Genomic DNA, 18,907 nt, shown 5'->3' on the forward strand with positions numbered 1-18,907 from the left:
CAACCTCATAGTGGCGTGGATGAATGTTTACCTATATTCCTAAGTCCCTGCTTAGGTCCAAAGACTGATTGAAGTGCTGGAGAAGCAATGATTAACTCAAGAAGTTGTAAAAATAGCAAAGCAAACTCAAAAGAGATTAGAAAGAAGAAAATAATAAAGGCTAGTTATAAACTGAAAACCAAACAAAAAAAGAGGTGGTAAGAAAATGAACAGTGGACTCTAAAACTGCAATAAAATGGACAAATCTGTAGCAAGACAAATCAAGAAAGAAAGAAAAAGTGCAAATAAACAGCAAAAGGGAGACAGCAAAAGGGAGCACATTCACAGATATAAAAGAGATCAAAATCACAAGAAAAATACTGTGGTCAATTTTATGCCCATACATTTGAAAATGTATATTGTACCAAACACAGATTTGGTTGTTATATCTGTGTTATGATACATTATAAAATGCTATGCTCTGTTTTGATATGATATGGTATGGTATGATACACCTATTGGTTTGTGATGATAACCCTAACATCTCAGTGACTTGAATATAACAGAAGTTTCTTTCTTGCTCATGCTGTAGCTCCACTATGCATGTGGGTGGGGACCTGTCTGATGCAGTGATTTAGAGATCTAGGCTGATGGAGGGTGAAACTCCTCTACATGTACCTCTAGGGTCCTCACAGCTGGAGAATCTAGCACTTGCAATCAAGAGTTTCTTCATGTGCAGCTGGCTTGAAGATGTGCTACTCAGACACCCCTTCAAGAGAGAACTTGCTATGAGGGTTGATAGTCTCCAGCTCTTGGCATCTTCGAGACCTGCTGCTGTGGTCAAGCTGAGGTCAAGATCTCTCTGGACAGCTTCCAGCCCAGCTGGGATCCTAGGACTTGGCCGTCTCTGCCCAGCATGGGCCTACCCTTGCAGCAAATCTACACTTGAAGTTCTGTTGCCTTGGCTAAGACTTTCTCAGAGCTGCACCAGTCTGAGCTTCTTCCTGCCCAGTCCTCCTTAGAGACCTCTCTTCTTATTCTCCGCATGGATGACAGACCTGAGAATGCAGCCTGAAAGGCTTTCCCTGCCTGCTTCTGATCCGTCTTCCCTATATCTTTCAGGTGTTTCCTGAAATAAATCTCTTGCACTCCTAACTCCTAGGAGACCAGAATTCATAGAGTCTCTAAGTCATATTTTGTATGACTTATACTCACATTTCATTGGCCAAAGCTAATCACATGTCTAATCCCATCTTCAAGGGTGTAGGGCATCTAATCCAGAAGACAACTAGATATTGTAGCACATTTGTAACATCTATGACAACTACTGATTAAGCAGCTATTAATTTCCCTCCCTTTTTTGCCAGCAGAGCCCCTGTTTTGTTCAGGTGTCTATCCTGCACTTTCTGTCATAATTCAGGGGCAAACTGTAGCTTACCAGAGCCAATGATTAATGTCCTATTTATCTTCCTAGGGATCAGGAAAGGGATGTGTGACTGATTCCGGCCAGTGAAATGGAGTGAAAATGCTCTGGGCACCTCCTGGCTTTAAAAATGAATGCAAAGAGGGGAAAGTCCTCTTTGCTGAGCGGGGGCAGGTTATGACAAAGTCCCCTCTTTGTTGCTGAGTATTTCTGTGTGTGGCTGAGCTACTCAGAGCTGAGGTAGCCATCTTGCAATTGGTCAACAGGGAAAAAGAAAAAAAAAATAATAAAGAAAACTCAGGCGTCCAACTCTTTATGGAAGACAAATCATGAAAACTGAGACTGACTGAGCTCTGTGTTCTCCTTGTTTTCTCTTTCTGGTTAGATCCATTTCAGCCACACACCTTTTCTCTCCTCTTCTCACCACATCGGTTCTTGTTTAAAGAATGAAAACAACAGCTAACTGGTGTGATTTAAAACTGGCACAGAGAAAGAAGCTAACATTGACCAGTCAGGAAATGAGGCATGCATTAATGATTTTCTTTTGACTCATTGCTTTTTGAAAACATCCAAATGTGGTTAGCCATTGTCCAGGAAATAAAAATAAATTCCTAAAAAAGATAAAGGAGACGCTAGACTTACTTTCACTTCACTTTAGGGAGAGGACTGACATTTATGGGGCACTTACTGTATGCCTGACATTTTATTAGGAAATTTTCATGTGTTGTATCATGAAATGATTTTTCATTGCCCTTTGAATAAAACCATAACTTCTTCTCAAGCCCACCTACCCAGTGCGATGTGGCCTACCTCTTCAGCTAGCTGCCTCCATCTCAGCTCTAGCTTAGCTGGCCTGGCCTTTGTGGTTGTTGTTGTTTATGTAGCATACCAGCTTGTTCTTGCCTCAGGACTCTTGCACATCCCATTCCCTCTGCCTGGAATGCTCTTTCCTTTATCTTCACACATATGATTTCTTCTCATCAATCAGACCTCAGCTAAAATAGCCTTTCTTCAGAGGGCTTTAGGCTTCCCCGATAGCTCAGTGGCAAAGAATCCAGCTGCCAATGCAGAAGATGTGGGTTCAATTCCTGGGTTGGGAAGATCCCCTAGAGAAGGAAATGACAACCCAGTTCCAATATTCTTACCTGGGAAATCATTGACAGAGGAGTCTGGCAGGCTATAGTCCATGGGGTTGGAAAAGAGTCAGACATGATTGAGCTACTAAATGACAACAGCAACAGAGGGGCCTTCCTTGACCATCCAGCCTATCACAGCCCTCCCCCTCAGGCATCTATTTCAGTTTCCTGCTTTATTTTTTTCCCATTGCACTCAGAATATCTGAAATATTTTTTATTTGATTTTGATCCGTCTCCTTTAATTAGATCTTTCCTCTATATCTTGTTCACTGCTGTATCTCAAGCATTTAGAAGAGTGGCTGGCACTAATGAGACACTCAATAGTGTTTGTTGAAAGAATAGACAGCATACTCTATAACCTTATAAGGCAGAGGACATATGATTAACAAGGGTCAATGTCCTCCAGCTAAAGACCACTAGGAACATCCTGGTAGTTGAACAAGTTGAGTTTATCATTCATCACAGTGACAGAGAATGCACATCATGGGCAACAGAGTGTTAGAAAAAGATTTAAAAGATCTGGGTTCAAGTTAGGTGATTTTGGTTGGGATTTAAGGAAGCAGGATTTTTTTTTCCTGGATTGGATATTGTCAGGAAGCATGGGCAATTCTATGATGGGATATTCTTAATGAATGTCACCAACAAGGCAAGAAGACTAGAATGGTGCTAAAACTATAACTGGTAATAATAATAATAATAAAGTAACAGTCAAAAACGTATTAGTCAGGTTTGGGTGGTGTCTTTGTGGTTTGCCAGTGAATTTGTCTTTGTTATATTTAGACAAGATTACTGAGTGGTCTTTTTGGTCTTACTTCCTCATAGTTATCAAGCAGCCATCACTGATATTGGTTTCTATGCAACTGTCTTTAATCAGAGAAGGTGAAGACCTAGCTGTGAATGTCAGATCATTTACCGGATGCCAGGGTCTGTTTTCCTCTTTCTGATGAGTATTCTAGGGCTCCAGTGTCATATGGTGAAGAAATAAATAAGAGTGTTTCTTCTGGCTGTTTGACAATCCCCCACCTTTCTCCCTCAATAATTCTGTATTTTTATGGAAGTAACCGCTGAATCAAGATGGTGGAGGCCAAGGTAGAAAAGCAGTGCTTCTAAATGCCAAACAGCTCAAAAATGCACCATTTGCTCAAGAGTTTATTATCATCTCAGCATGAGCCCAGGTATACCTAATTTTTAAAGGGGGCATGGTGTATCTTTTGCAACCTGAATAATAGGACTACCCAGTCTTCACTATTGTTCCAAAGATCATGTACAGTCATCCACTAGGGCCTTGGTTCAAGTTCAAGGTTTCCTCAAAACACAACTGTATGGTTTTTAGGAAGGTCTTTTACCAGTACCCCAGCACCCTCTGGGTTTCCTGTATTCCTCTCCTAGCCAGCATCCCTGCTATTTTGTAATTATGTTGCTTACAATCTATCTGCCTGGTTAAACTTTCTCCCATATGTTTGTAACCCTGGACCTTAATTTTAACAAGGGACTTGGCACAGGTTAGGTTCTCTATGAATATTGAATGTATTTAAAATGGAGATTTAATTCCTGGCTTGAATTTACATCACACAACACTTACTGAGTCTGTCCAATGAGCTAGGAAGACATTTTGATAAATCAGATGTCCTTACTTTCAGGGAATTAGCACTCACTTATAATAGATTTAAGGAAAAGAAGAGCTGTCATTTATTTAGGGTCAGGTACTATGTTAGGTGCTTTGCATGTGTCTGAATAATTATTGCCATTTTACTGGTAAAACAACCGATAAGTTGTGGGTTAAGTAATTTTGCTGAAGTCACACAGCTACTAAGTGGCAGAGCAAGGATTTTAACTCAGATAGTCTGGTTTCTTTTGCCTTCAATCCTTGCCAGCATCAGTCTTTTCCAATGAGTTGGCTCTTCGAATCAGGTGGCCAAAGTATTGGAGCAAAAGGAGAAGAGGGTGACAGAGGATGAGATGGTTAGAACATGAATTTGAGCTAACTCTAGGAGATAGTGGAGGACAGAGGAGCCTGGTGTGCTGCAGTCCCTAGGGCTGCAAAGAGTTGAATGCGACTTAGTGAGTGAACAAAAGCCTGACTCCAGTAATACTTTCCCAACTATTAGGCTGAAAGAGGCCACATAAATTCACAGTTCCGTCATTAAATCAGAGTTCAAGTTGATCTGGAGTGGCCTTGGCTTGCAATAGCTTGAAATAGGATCTCAGTTCTTTGACCAGAGATTGAAGCCAGGTCCAGGCAGTGAGAGTGCAGAATCTTAGTCACGGGACCAAGAGGGCCAGTGGCTAGGTCCTGGTTCTTCTGCTTTGGAGAAACAAATTTCAACAAAGAGTTGGAAGTAGTGAAACAAATGTTTTTCTTAGGAGGAAAAAAGTATATCGTGGATAGACATACACAGGTGGGCTCAGAGAGAATCATGCACCTTTGTGGGCACACTTAGTTGCTCAATTGTGTCCAGCCCTCTGCGACCTCATGAACTGTAGCCCGCCAGGCTCCTCTGTCCATGGGATTCTCCAGGCAAGAATACTGGAGTGGGTTGCCATTTCTTTCTCCAGGGGATCTTCCTGACGCAGGGATTGAACCCAGGTCTCCTGCATTGCAGGCCAATTCTTTACTGTCTGAGCTATCATGGAAGCCTTTCCTGTAGCTTCAGTCACTTATCTGAGGCAGTTCTTCTGAGTTTCCTCTGGTCAACCATCTTGCTTTGCCTGGCTCTGAATGCATATTTGGTATAATTTAGGGCCCTGCCCCTCTTGTATGCAAGCATCTTTTGGCCAAGATGGATTCCAGTGCAAGGGATTCTGGGAAGTTGACGGAGTATATTATAGTCCAGCAACTCCTCCCTTCTCTGACTTCTTAGGAACCTTTCTGTGTACGTGCAGTTTGGGGGATCTCCTTGATCTTAAGAATGAGAAACATGCATGTAGTCTCTTTATCTTCTATCCAAGCAGGACTGGGCTCCTGTCATTATCTTCATCTTGGAGCATCTGCCCACAGGGGACAGATGTCAGCTGCTCAGCCTGAAGCCCGTTTATCTCTTGCATCAAGGTTCTGGATCCAGGTTTTTCAAAATTACAGCAGATACTTAAAAGTCTAGTAGGTTAATATGACCAACATAGGGAAGACTTTATGTTCCTGTTACTGGCCAGTGTGGATGGGGGAGCAGAGTTGTATTGGCTTTCTGTTAAAGCAGAAATGGATTTCCGTTTATAGAAATATAATATATTTGGGGGAGGGGAGCGCCCATTTGCTCAAAACAGGTGTTCCCCGCCACTTCCTCTACCGACCTCCTCCCGTCTCCCGGTGCCCCCTCCACCCCGCCCTTCCCAAAACACACATCCTGAAGTAGGGAGGGGAAGTGGGGAAAGAGAAGAAAAGGCAAAGAGGATGTGAAGGGCCGCCAGGTGGGCGTCCTCCACTGCCCTGCCTCACCCTCCAGCCCGCGCCGGCCACACCCCTCAGCCCCGCCCTCACCCCCAAACCCACTTTAAACTCCCGCCCCCTCTTAACGACGACGAATGTCCGGCCGGGGAGCCCTCAGGAGGCTGAGGATTGGCCGGCGCCGCGGTTGCCGAGGTGACGGGTGGGTCCGGCGGGGTCCCAGAGCCGGGCGCGGCGGGGGCGAGGATTGCCTTGCAGTTTCCGCCCCGGCCGGCCCAGGCCTGCAACGCCCTGGATTGCGCTCCTGGGTAGCTAGAGGAGGTGGTCCCTGAGAGACCCTCGGACCCGTAAGTCCCCCGCCGGCCTCCGGCTCGGGGCGCGCCGCCCTCCGCCTTCGTCTCCGCCCCCAGGATCTGCGGCTGCCAGCTCCCGAGCGGGGCTTCCCCGGCCGGCGGCGCGATGGGCTGCGGGAACTCCACCGCCGCCAGCGCGGGCGCGGGCCAAGGTGAGCGCGGCGGGCAGCTGGGGGTGCGGGGATCGCGACTCTGGGGCGGCGGGGAGCTCTGCAGGGCTGATCGCCTCTGCGGGAGAGGCCAGGAGAGAGGCGGCGAGAAGGAAGGGCGCGGGGACCCGGGGCAGGGAGGGCGTGCAGCCCCCTCACCCCGTCCCCTATTTCGGGACAGGAGCCGATCGTCCGGTTTAGGACAGACTGAAAACGGCATTTCCGCTCCCTGTGCGGGGGAGGTCACGCCTGAATGAGGAGAACCTGCAGGGCGATCCTGCGGAGGGAGCGCGGGGAGCCCTGGTGGCGGGGCTCCCCTGCAGCGGGTAGTCCCGGCACTCTCCTAGGAGAGAGATTTCCTAGTCGTGGCCAGCGTCTGCTCCCTGCTTTCTCGCACTCGCTTCCGCAGGCCTCGGGCCCCAGCCCCTCGCAACCCAGAGTCTGCACCTGGAAAAGTGCAGCAGAAAGATTCAGGACTTTCTTTAGGGGGAGGGAAGGTGCTAGTGGGTTGAGAACTGCAAACAGGGCACTAAAAAATTCATCTGAGTCTGTCTTGATGTTTAAGACCGGCTGGGCTGTTAAGATTCCTCTGAGAAGCTGCAGTATCGAGGATGCTTTAGAATATGTGTGACAGAGCTTTAATATTAGCAGTGATCTGTTCATATATTTTTCATTAAAAAAAAATTGAAACTTCTTTATACACTTCTTCATTGTGTTGATTGGCCGGGGAAGTCGTCTAGATTCCCCCTAGTCAGCCAGGCGTTGTGTCAAGTGACTTATTCCAAAACTCAGCCGTTCTTTTTGACTCAGCTAGTGTCTACTGATTTAAGAGTCTGGGTCTGTTTTGAATAATACAGTATCTGCTGACCTATTTTGGTGTCTTTTGGATAAAGAACTCATATCTCCTCCAATTGAGATCAATCAGACGCCACATCCCATCCCAACCAGCAAATGGGAACAGCGCTCTGATGCTGCAGTGTTTCCAGGGCGGGAGTGAATGCCCGCTCAATGACTTTGTGACCTTGGGCCTGTCACTTCCCTTGATCCAGACCTCCTGGAAGATGTAGTTTAAAATTCAAGCCTTTGCAGTTTGTTTATTTTAAAGTTTATTTTGATGTTCACCTATGGGATCTAATATGGCAATCTGCTCTTTTAATTAGCGAAGTTTGTTATTCCTCTCTGGCTGTCAGTGACCACACATACGGAATATTTTAGGAGAAGGCACTAAAATGTGTGGGATTCTAGTCCCAAAGCTGTGAATGAAGCCAGGTAATGATTCATTGAAAAGTTTATCTCTTACAGGTCATCTTTACCATCTCAAATTAAATTCCCAGTCTTGTGACAGGCAGAGAGCTCCTGGGGGAAAAACCCTTTCAATTCTTGTAACAGAGTCAGAGGTAGTTAGCTTAATTAGTGCCTTAGCATAAGGACAGGAGACTCACTTGAGAGTGGCCAGAGAGCTCTGTGTGGAAACCTGGAACCATGTCAAGACCACATCCTGCACCAGGAATTACAATTTACTCTTTAACAACTGAGGTTGAACTGCGTGGATCCACTTATACATGGATTTTTTTTCAATAGTAAGTGCTGTAGTACTACATGCTCTTCAGTCGTTTAAATCCAGGGGTGTGGGACTGTGGACATGAAGGGCTGACCATGAATTATACTCAGATTTTCCACTCTGTGGAGGGTTGGCGCCTGTGATCCCCATGTTATTCAAGGGTCAAATATAATCTCTCAACCTAACATGCACTGTGGCCCTATGCCTTCCACTGCATGTGCACCTTACTTGTATAAAGGTTAAAAACCATTACCTTTAGTTTGGTACGTTTTCCATATTATCACAAAAAGAAAGAAAGAAAAGAAATCGTAGGAAGGATTTGTAACCCATTTACTTTAAAGCAGAGCTAGCTTACTTCAGGGTGTGTTGCCTCCCTGTCAGGGGATTGAGCCCTAGTCTCCTGCGTGACAGGCAGGGATACTTCAGTTCAGTTCAGTCACTCAGTCGTGTCGGACTCTCTGCGACCCCATGAATCGCAGCACACCAGGCCTCCCTGTCCATCACCAACTCCCGGAGTTCACTCAGACTCATGTCCATCGAGTCGGTGATACCATCCAGCCATCTCATCCTCTATCGTCCCCTTCTCCTCCTGCCCCCAATCCATCCCAGCATCAGAGTCTTTTCCAATGAGTCAACTCTTCACTTACCACTGTTCTAATGAGGAGTGTTTCCCTGGTAGGTAAAGATTCTGCTTGCAGTGCAAGAGATCTAGGTTTGACCCCTGGGTGGGGAAGATCCCCTGGAGAAGGAAATGGCAACCCACTCCAGTATTCTTGCCTGGAAAGTCCCATGGACAGAGGAGCCTGGCAGGCTACAGTCCATGGGGTTGCAAGAGTTGGACGTGACTTAGTGACTAAACCACCACCACCAGCGTACTTCATTTATATTTTTGTTTGTTAATGAACTGCTTGTCAGGTTTGGAGACAGAGGGAGGTTTTCCATTGCTAAACCAGGATGATGATAAGTGAGCTCTACAATGGTGATGTAAGAAATAGGCACAACATGATTCTCTTTACAAATATTTGGTTGACCTTTATTCCCCCAATGAGCACATTCCTTTTTATGTAAAGGGAGATACAGTTATATTGAAAAAAACCACTCTGAGCGCATGTCTTCTTGATGAGTAGCCTCACTTTTGTTCACGAAGGACAGCTCCTGTAAGAGCATGCTGTTCTCTCCTCAAGCTCGCTCTTTGCTAAAAATTACTGTATGTTCAGAGAAGAGGAAAATAGCGAGGGCAGACTGTAAAACACGAAGGAGAGGAAAACATTATGAGTTGGGAGTTATTGCATCACCTCTTTGATGACTCTGCCCTTGTCTCTGAGAAGTCATCCCTCAAACATTTCTCTGCTGGTGAGTCCGGGTGCCTAGCCTCGGGCTTTGGTCATCGTTACTTCGAAATTTTCTGTCAGTTGATGGTAGCACCTTAGGTTCAGAAAGGAAATGCATCAAGAGGAGAGATGGAAGGGTAAGAGAACTAAACCACAGTGCAAAGGTTTCTTTCAATTGTGAACTTTGGCATCAGCATTAAATACGCTATTGCCCAAGCTGCAAATGCATGTCACTGAACCCAAGTAAAATGAAATGCATTAAATTGGTGTTGTCTCCACCCTCCAGTAATTACAGTGCAAAACTTCTGAAATGTCCCAGGAGTCTTATACTTCAATAGTCATTTTTAAGCTTTTCAGCAAAAAAAAAAAAAAGAGAGAGAGAGAGAGAGAGAAAGATGGTGGGCAGGTGTTGAATTTGAATGTGGAGAGTAAGGCTCAAGCTTGACATTGGCACTGTGCTGGCTGCCTCTGTGGGCATTTCACTTTAATTTTTGAGCAACAGAATAGCGCTCTACTGTAATTACTATATAGAAGTGGAGTAATACCACACTGAAGGTGAAATGGTGTTCCCTGAATATTTTTCTGTAAGAACACAGCAAATCTGCTTTCAGAGGATGCATTAGCACTTTATAATAAGGAACCCCAACCTGAAATTGCCATTGTAAGCCCTGTCTTACTCCCTAAGTAATTCAGGTAAAACCAGATAATTGTTTATTTTCCCTGGGCTATCTGGACAACAGCTTTTCTTGGTTTTTGTCTGGTGAAATTGGTTTATATGACAAATTGGTATTTAGTAGTGTGCTTCAGTAAATTTGATTCTGTATGTCCAATACATGGAGAAGCTAAAATGCAGTACAGTGATCAAACAGCCAGAAGGAATCAGCTCATACAGGCCCTAGATAATTTAGGTCAGATTTCCTTTGCAGTAGATTTCTAAGTGTAAGCTAGTACATGGTCCACCTCTGTATGCAAAGTTTCATACTCTATTAGGGAATTTTAGGGCAAGAGTAGGGGCAGCCAGCAAGGGATGACTGTAGAATGAAATCAAGCTTTCCCCTTCTTGAGTTGGTTGTTGAGGTAGGAAGATTCACCATTTGAGAATACCTGCAAAGCGAAGTGTAGTCAAATATACACTGAACATCCAAATGCCCAAGAGATGTGGAATAAATGATAGTTTATTCAGAGAAGTCTTCAGGGAGGAGTCAAAGTATCCATGCTATCAGGGTAGAAGGGGACATGAGAACCACTTTGATTATACCAGCGTGGTCCCCATCTGATGTTTTAGGACCATCACTGTCTCAATGTAGGAATTTGATTTTTTCAAACCTAGAACTATACAGGACTTGTATTTTCCATTCAGTGACAATTCAGTACATTTCCCCCGCATAGTGTAAAGTCTAGACTCTAAACTTTAGAGGAACGTCTAGGTTTAAGAGACCATCTTTTAAAAACTGAAGTATTGTTGATTTACAACGTGGCGTTGATTTCTGCTATATCGCAAAGAGATTGTTATATATAGTTTTTAAAATATTCTCTTCCATGATGGTTTATCTTAGGATATTGAATATAGTTCCCTGTGCTATGTAGTCAAATCGTGTTCTTTTTCCATCCTACGTGTAGTAGTTTGCATCTGCTAACCCCAGACTCGTAGTCCATCTCTCTCTCATCCCCTCTCCCTCTTAGCAACCACAAATCTGTTCTCTGTGTGAGTCTGTTTCTGTTTCGTAGATACGTTCATTTGTGTAATATTTTAGATTCCACAGTGATATCATATAATATCTATCTTTGATAGATAAAGAGTCCATTTTGAAAGGGTTTCGTTTGCTATAGGGCAGGGAGCTGTTGCTTTCTCTGTGTTTGTCTTTGCTCTCCGTCTCCACCACTCTCTCGCTCAGCAACCAGATTCTCTATTCCCTTGTTTTTCCTTGCATATATTCGTTAATTAGGTGGAGACATGCACACCCCTGCATTTGAGCTGATGAACCATAGCAGGTCAGTCATTTTCTGTGTGTAGTTATACATGTAGGTTGTTGCCTGAGTCTGTAATGTAAACCAGGAAATCCTATTTTATGTGAACCAGAAAAATCCCTTCAAAGTTTGGATGGTTCCAAATGTGTACAAAAGCCTGGTTCAGTGTAGACTATTTTGCAGGCTGTGAAAAATATTTGCAGCAGCAGAGTCATTTCAGAAGTGTTCTGCTCCTGGTAGTTGATTGAATTGTTGAGTTGCTATTGAATTGTTGAGTTGCTTTTTCTACCAGAGATGTGTAAGTAGCAGCTATCTGACTGTAACTTAGTTTATTACTAGACTCTTTCTATAGTGGTTCTTCTGTTATTTATATACTAATAGTCTAAGGAGGCGGGGAAGAATTTTATTCTATTTTATCATTGTACCCAGGGAGTTACTATAATTCTTTTGGGTCCAGTTACTTAGGTTAGTTATCACCTTATCCTCTATTAGATACATAATCTCATTCTCTTCTGTTGCTGTAGCTATGCAGTCCAGCCTTCATCTACATCTGTAGATGGTTTCAGTCAGTTCACTTCAGTCACTCAGTCATGTCCGACTCTTTGTGACCCCATGAACTGCAGCACGCCAGGCTTCCCTGTCCATCACCAACCCCCGGAGTTTCAGACTTATGTCCATTGAGTCAGTGATACTATCCAACCATCTAATCCTCTGTCGTCCTTTTCTCCTCCTGCCTTCAATCTTTCCCAGCATCAGGGTCTTTTCCAGTGAATCAGTTCTTTATATCAGATGACCAACGTATTGGACCTTCAGCTTCAGCATCAGTCCTTCCAATGAATATTCAGGACTGATTTCCTTTAGGAGTGACTGGTTTGATCTCCTTGTAGTCCTAGGGACTCTCAAGAGTCTTCTCCAGCACCACAGTTCAAAAGCATCAATTCTTCAGTGCTCAGCTTTCTTTATAGTCCAACTCTCACATCCACACATGACTACTGGAATGGTTTGGTAGTTCTGAAATTCAGCCACTGTGCTCAGCATTAGTCCAGGCTGTGTAGTGATAATAATATAAAATTTTGCTGATATCATCAAAGAAGTCATTAATATCTTATGTGCTTCTTCTCTCCAGCTCACTTAGTCCCCCCCTCCCCACCCCCCCCCCCAGCCCCAACCAATCTATCTTTCTGTTCTTTAAACATGCTCCACTCATTCTTGTTATCTGTCTATTTGAAATACTCCTTCGTGGAGAGCTGATGTTTTATTTATTGTCATTTTTGTTCCCCTTCCCCAAAGGTAAGCTTCATGAGAGTCTTGTCACAGCTGGACGCTCAGCCTTGAGACCAATATTCAGTCTTTCAGTGGAATTTTTTGGGTCTTAAATTTTTTTGTTGTTGAGTGGATAAATATATTGGGGAAACAAAAAAGATATAAAATTAAGTCCCAACTTGTGTAGGTACTCTGTGACTGATATAGCACTAGAGAATGAAATAAAACCTTAAGCAACCAGGGAAGCCTGTTTGGAAGAGGTGGGACTTGATTTGACTTTGCAGAATAGGCAGGATTTGGATAAGCAGAGAATGGAAGGGAGGGCACTTTTAGAGCAGTACAAAAACATAGGGACAGAAATGGGCTCGGTGCATTTCAGGGCAGTGAGAAGTCTGTCCTGACTGGGTCAGTAGTTCACATGGTTGCAGAGTGTTGGAAGTAAGAGCTGTCAGGATGGGAGTTGGGGAGGATAGAGAGACAAGAAGGCCTCAGAACTGAGAGGAGGCTCTGGAGCCCAAAGACCCCAGGTCAAATCCTGCTTTCATCATTTATCAGCTGCATAACCTGGACAACTTCCTGAAACTGTCTGTATCTTAGTTTCCTCAGCTGTAGAATGGAAGAGTAGTTATAGAACCTACTCAAGATTACATGAGTTAATATATATAAAGGGCTTAGAGCAGTGCCTTATTGTCTAAGTACTCAATGTGTTATTATTAATTCAGGGAAAGACTGCCATAGACTCGCATAGAAGGAAGGAGCCAGCAGTAGAGTGATGTCATTTAAGGCTGTCGTCAGGAGTCTGTGAAGTGAGAAGGTTGTTGGTGAATGGTGGAGGCATTGACATGAAGGACCCCTGCAAGCCAGTTAGGCTGAGGACCTGCTACATGTGAGGGAGGTAGGAAGTGGAAGTGAAGCTGCTCAGTTGTGTCCGACTCTGTGACCCCATGGACTGAAGCCTATCAGGCTCCTCCATCCATGGGATTTTCCAGGCAAGAGTACTGGAGTGGGGTGCCATTGCCTTCCCCAGGGAATCTTCCCAACTCAGGGATCAAACCTGGGTCTCCCGCATTGCGGGCAGATTCTTTACCATCTGAGCCACCAGGGAAGCCCCGGGGGAGGTAGTGGGAGGGAGAAATGAAAATGAACACAAACTGTTAGAGCCTAGGAGAAAGGTGGCGCTAGTGGGAAAGAATCTTGCCCACAATGCGGGAGACCTGGGTTTGATTCCTGGGTTGGGAAGATCCTCTGTAAGAGGGCACGGCAACCCACTCCACTATTCTTGCCTGGAGAATCCCATGGACATAGGAGCCTAGTAGGCTCCAGTCCATGGGGTTGCAGAGTTGGACACACCTGAAGCGATTTAGCACAGCAGGAGGAGACTGGAAGGAGCTGCTACTCCCTCTAAAGGGAAGGTGGGAGGATGCAGGTGACCCATTATCCTCTTGGATTGGAGCGCATTTGACGTGATGTGAATGACAAGATGTGTGGAAACACCTCTGCGCAGACAGTTATCTCTGGCACGAAAGGATTAGGAGGTTCACTTGTTCCAGCCCCCCAGGATCGATGTTGCAACCACGTGACTGCTTCATGAAGGTGACCCACGAGAGTTATTCAACTCTGCCATGAGCCACTTACAGCTCAATAGAGACATAGCTTGAATTATAGCAGCTAAATGTCAATGTGTTGCCTTATGTCTATACGTATATAGCTGTGTTTATTAATTTTTATCTACTGAAGGCATAGTATTCGGCAAGGGCAACCTGTAAGCAAAGAGATTTTCTCTTAAGAACATCCACGTTCATTGACATAATTTTATTTGTGACAACATGGGTTGGACCTAGAGGATATTAAGCTAAGTTAAATAAGTCAGACAGAAAAAGACAAATACTATGTGTTTTCACTTATATGTGGAGTCTAAAAAATGACACAAACAAATCACTATAATGAAACAAAAACAGACTCATAGGTACAGAGAACAAACTAGTGGTTGCCAGGTAGTGAGGGGGGCTTATGGGTGAAATAGATGAAAGTATTAAGAGAGGTGTGTGTGTGCCAAGTCGCTTCAGTCATGTCCAGCTCTCTGTGACCCTGTAGACTATAGCCTGCCAGGGTCCTCTGTCCATGGAATTCTCCAGGCAAGAATACTGGAATGGGTTGCCATGTTCTCCTCCAGGGGATCTTCCTGACCCAGGGATCAAACCGGTGTCTCCTACGGCGTTTGCATTGCAGGCAAATTCTTTATCACTGAGCCACAGGGAAAGCTCCATTATTAAGAGGTTGAGTTCAGTTCAGTCGCTCAGTTGTGTCCGACTCTTTTCGACCCCATGAATCGCAGCATGCCAGGCCTCCCTGTCCATCATCAACTCCCAGAGTTCACTCAGACTCACTACCAGTTATACAATAAGTAAGTCTTATGGATGAAAGTCAGCACAAGGAAAATAGTCAATAATGTTTTAATAACTTTGGTGCATAATCTATAAAAACGTTGAATCTTATGTTGTACCTGAAATTAACATAACATCGTAAGTCAACTATACTTTAAAAATTTTACCTTTTTAGGATACACTGATCTGACATTTTTTCTCCACTGTTGAAGGAATGACTTACGATTCTGTGTCTCTTATTGGCTTATTGAAAAATAGACGTTGCTGTAGATGAACTAAAGAGCTGTTGTTCTATTTCTTTTGGCCAAATTGAGCTGATGACATAGTTTTAGAACTATTATGGGTCAGAGGAGACATAACAAGCTGTCAAAATTAAAGGGAGCTTTGTTTTTCTTTCTACAATTATGTTTACACAATTCTCAGAGAGACGTTTTTCTTTCATAAAACAAATAAAGAGCAAAACGTCCCTGCATATTTTTATTATTTCCCATAAGAGCCATAATCATTTATATGTCTGATTAAAAGAAGAGTGATTTGTGCGTCTTCAGTGCCTTTTAGAAATTCTTCATGTGCATAATTTTATTTTCTGGTGTATGTGTTTAAGTTATCACTACTCAGTCTGAACAAAGAGATACGATTTACTATGTAATTTAGCGATTCATTTGTTTGTGAGCAGTTCCAGTATATTATATCAGTGCTATGAAGTGCATAGGGAACAGGGATGAAAAGGCATTACTAGAGTGTTTTTTCAAATGTACATATGTATGTGACCTTTCTTTTAAAAGAGATAAATATTTTCTTTCTGTTAAAATTTGGCATGTGTAAGGAAATTCATAAAAATAAATATATGACTCTGAACCATATTGAAAATGTACTGGGCAGTACAGGGCAATCTAGATTGCCAATAAACATCTGTCTATAGGAACCAAGATGTTACAAATATCTGCTTAATATCACTGAACTGATGTATATTGCAGCTGGCTTTATCATGCACTAGAAGTAAAATTTTGTCTGTGTTTGCAGAATATGTGACATGTCATATTAAATTTAATTTTTCCTCAGCATTAATTTTCCTATGTATTTTTTTTCAAAAGGGAATTTCTGCTTTTGGAGAGGTGGAGGAGCACAGGGTTGAGAAGTGTATTGGGTTGAATGGTCACCTCTAAAAAAGATGTGTTCTCATCCTAATTTGGAATGTGTGAATATTGTCTTGTTCAGAAAAAGAGTCTTTGCTGGTATAATTAAGGATTTTGAGATGAGGACACCGTCTTAGATTATCAGGATAGTCTCTAAATCCTAGGTGATGAAACGTCTTTGGAAGAGGCAGACAAGGAGAAGACAGACATGGAGAGGAGGTGATGTGAGGACAGGGGTAGAACAGAGAAGGCACTGTGTGGCCACCAGCCACAGAGTGCCAAGGAGGACCTACTGTCCCGTGATGCTAAGAGGCCTGGACCATGTTCTTTCCACAACCTCTGCAGGGTGTCAGGACCTCCTGACACCTTGATGTTGTACTTCTGTCCTCCAGAACTCCGAGAGCTCATATCTCTGTTGTCTTAAGGCATTTAGCTTGTGGTGATTTGTTACAGCATTCCTGCGGAACTAACACAGAAGACACTTTTCTAATTATTCCTGGAATGAGATAAAATCAGAAAATCAGAAAATGAAGAGTTTACAAACAATACCTGCAGTGTGAATAATCATTTACTGAAGCAGATACAGCACCGTTCAATCTTACTGTGATTCATACAGCATTTCAAGGCTGTTCAGAGCCTCAGTTATTTATGGGGGTGCCCAATTTCTATAAAATGTGAAGGTTATCTGAGAGGTTTTTCCTTCCTGGATGCCATCTGTCTCTCCAGTTCTCTGACACCATCCAGTTCAATTCTGATGCTCTTATGTGGAGTTACTGTCTATCACCGTAGGTTTGAGTGCTGAGTCGCCTGAGATGGTCTCATTTCAGACACCAGTAGCAAGTATTGGGTCCCCAGCTTACTTGCACTGCTGTCTGACTTGACAGCAAATTTGGGGGTTCTCACATTCCCCTCCTCAGATCTGACAGTTTGTTAGTATGACTCAGGAAGGTACTTTCCTTACTGGATTAAACGTACTAGTTTATATAAAGGACACAAATGAACAGCCAGATGGAGAGATACAGAGGTCATGTTAAGAGCCTCAGGCATAGGGGTCTCTGTCCCCATAGAATTGGGGTGTGCTCCCTCCTGGCACATGGATGTTCAACTCAGAAACTTTCTGAACCCTGTCCTTTTAGTGGTTTTTATGGAGGTTTCATTACATAGGCCTGATTGATCAAATCATTGGCCACTGGCGATTAACTTGGTCTCCAGCCCCTCTCTTTCTCCAAGAGGACAGGGAGTGGTGTTGAAAGTTCCAAGCTTCTAATCAAGCCTTGGCTTTTCTTGTGACCAGCCCCCATCCTGAAGCTACCTGGGGTCCTGCCAAGAGTCACCTCATTAGAAGAAACAGGCTCCTACCTATCACCCTTCTCTCGGGAAGTTCCAAGAGTTTTAGAATCTCTGTGCCAGGAAGAGGGAATGAAGACCAAATATCTTTCTACGATTCCTCAACATCAGATTAATTTTTTAAAATGTTTGAATAAATTGCATTTCCTGTACATTTTTAAGTGACTGAGACTCTTGACTTTGGGACTCATGAATACAATTTTAAAATCTTTTGATGAAAGTAAAAGGTATAGACTTCAGTGGCAGTCCAGTGGTTGAGTCCACGCTTGCACTGCAGGGGGCGTGGGGTTGATCCTTGGCTGAGGAATCCTGCATGCCCCACAGTGCAGGCACTTCCATCAAAAAAATATATATGTATACACAATCACGGTGAAATGAGGCAGTATTGTAAACAACAATCTTCTAAGTGTTAAAGAAACAGTTGTATTCAGAAGGAAGTGTTCTTTACATACCATAACCACTTACATTTTTTTGTCACTGGAACTGAATATGATACTTTTCTGAGAGCAGACCTTTACTTCCCACTTCCATTTTTTAGGAAGATATTTAAAATTATAATGATCAATAATACAATTTTGGAAAATAGTCGTTAAATCTTTTGACTCACAAAAATTCTAATTTAGGTCTATATATTTTGTGGTGCTTCTTTCCCACAAGAAACATGGTTACCTGCTTTCCCTTGTGTTAATATACCATAGCTATGTTTAAACAGTGGAGAGGCATTTTGGCAGGAAATGAAGTAGTACTAACAGGGAAAAATGTTCTACCCCAGGGGCCTTGAAAGAAGTAGCTACACCACTATAAATATTTGTTTAATAAATGATGAATCTCATGAATCATAAACACAACTTAGAGCAAATAGGATTTTGCTGCTATTTGAATTGTTCTAGTCAAAGTATCTTTTGCATAAATTATCTAGAGAAGAACTCTCCATCTGGTTAACTGTAATCAATGTCTAGATGAAATATGATTAAAATGTTGCACTGAGGGTAATCAGAATTTTCCTTCTCTTTCTAGTAATTTTATGATTTTATACTTTTGCAAAACAAAAGATATTTTGCAAAAAGATATTTCATATTTTATATACCTAGAAATTCAGATATTTTTGCTGAGAGTTTCAACAATTACAGATTTTGTTTTTCTTTTTCTCTGAGAAGTTGTATGTCAGGGAGTCATGTTCTACCTGCCCTGGTTATAAGCTTATCATTAATCCCTTGCTCCTGTGAAGGTGTATGCTTTCTTCCCTTTTAGAAAGATGAATGTACATTATAATCATATCTTCATATCTATAGGCTTGATGTATATACATCAAGTCAGTGTTTCTAACTTCTTGGCCTCCGTCACCACTGCAGTTGTTAAATAGATGGTGCCCTTTAAGAGAGGTGCATTTGTGAACATAAGAAATGGGCTGCTGATTTCCTTCTGGAAGGTAACACCTGGCATCTGCCTTGGGCCTGCTGGGAAGTTAGATGGTGAACCCAACAGGAAAGAGGCC

At 43.2% G+C, this 18,907-nt stretch overlaps 1 protein-coding gene across 2 annotated transcripts in view; it reads left to right on the forward strand.

The window, feature by feature from the left end:
- Window positions 1-6,176: 6,176 nt before the first annotated feature.
- C3H12orf75 (chromosome 3 C12orf75 homolog) overlaps window positions 6,177-18,907 on the forward strand; it is a 45,371-nt gene continuing 32,640 nt past the window's right edge. For both annotated transcript variants that reach the window (XM_060414114.1, XM_015094833.4), the window contains exon 1: window positions 6,177-6,425. In XM_060414114.1, the coding sequence (XP_060270097.1) occupies window positions 6,380-6,425 (46 nt within the window). In that variant the 5' untranslated portion in view covers window positions 6,177-6,379. The remainder of the gene's footprint in view (window positions 6,426-18,907) is intronic.

This window comes from Ovis aries, chromosome 3 (assembly GCF_016772045.2).
Source record: "Ovis aries strain OAR_USU_Benz2616 breed Rambouillet chromosome 3, ARS-UI_Ramb_v3.0, whole genome shotgun sequence".
NCBI classification, from domain to species: domain Eukaryota; kingdom Metazoa; phylum Chordata; class Mammalia; order Artiodactyla; family Bovidae; genus Ovis; species Ovis aries.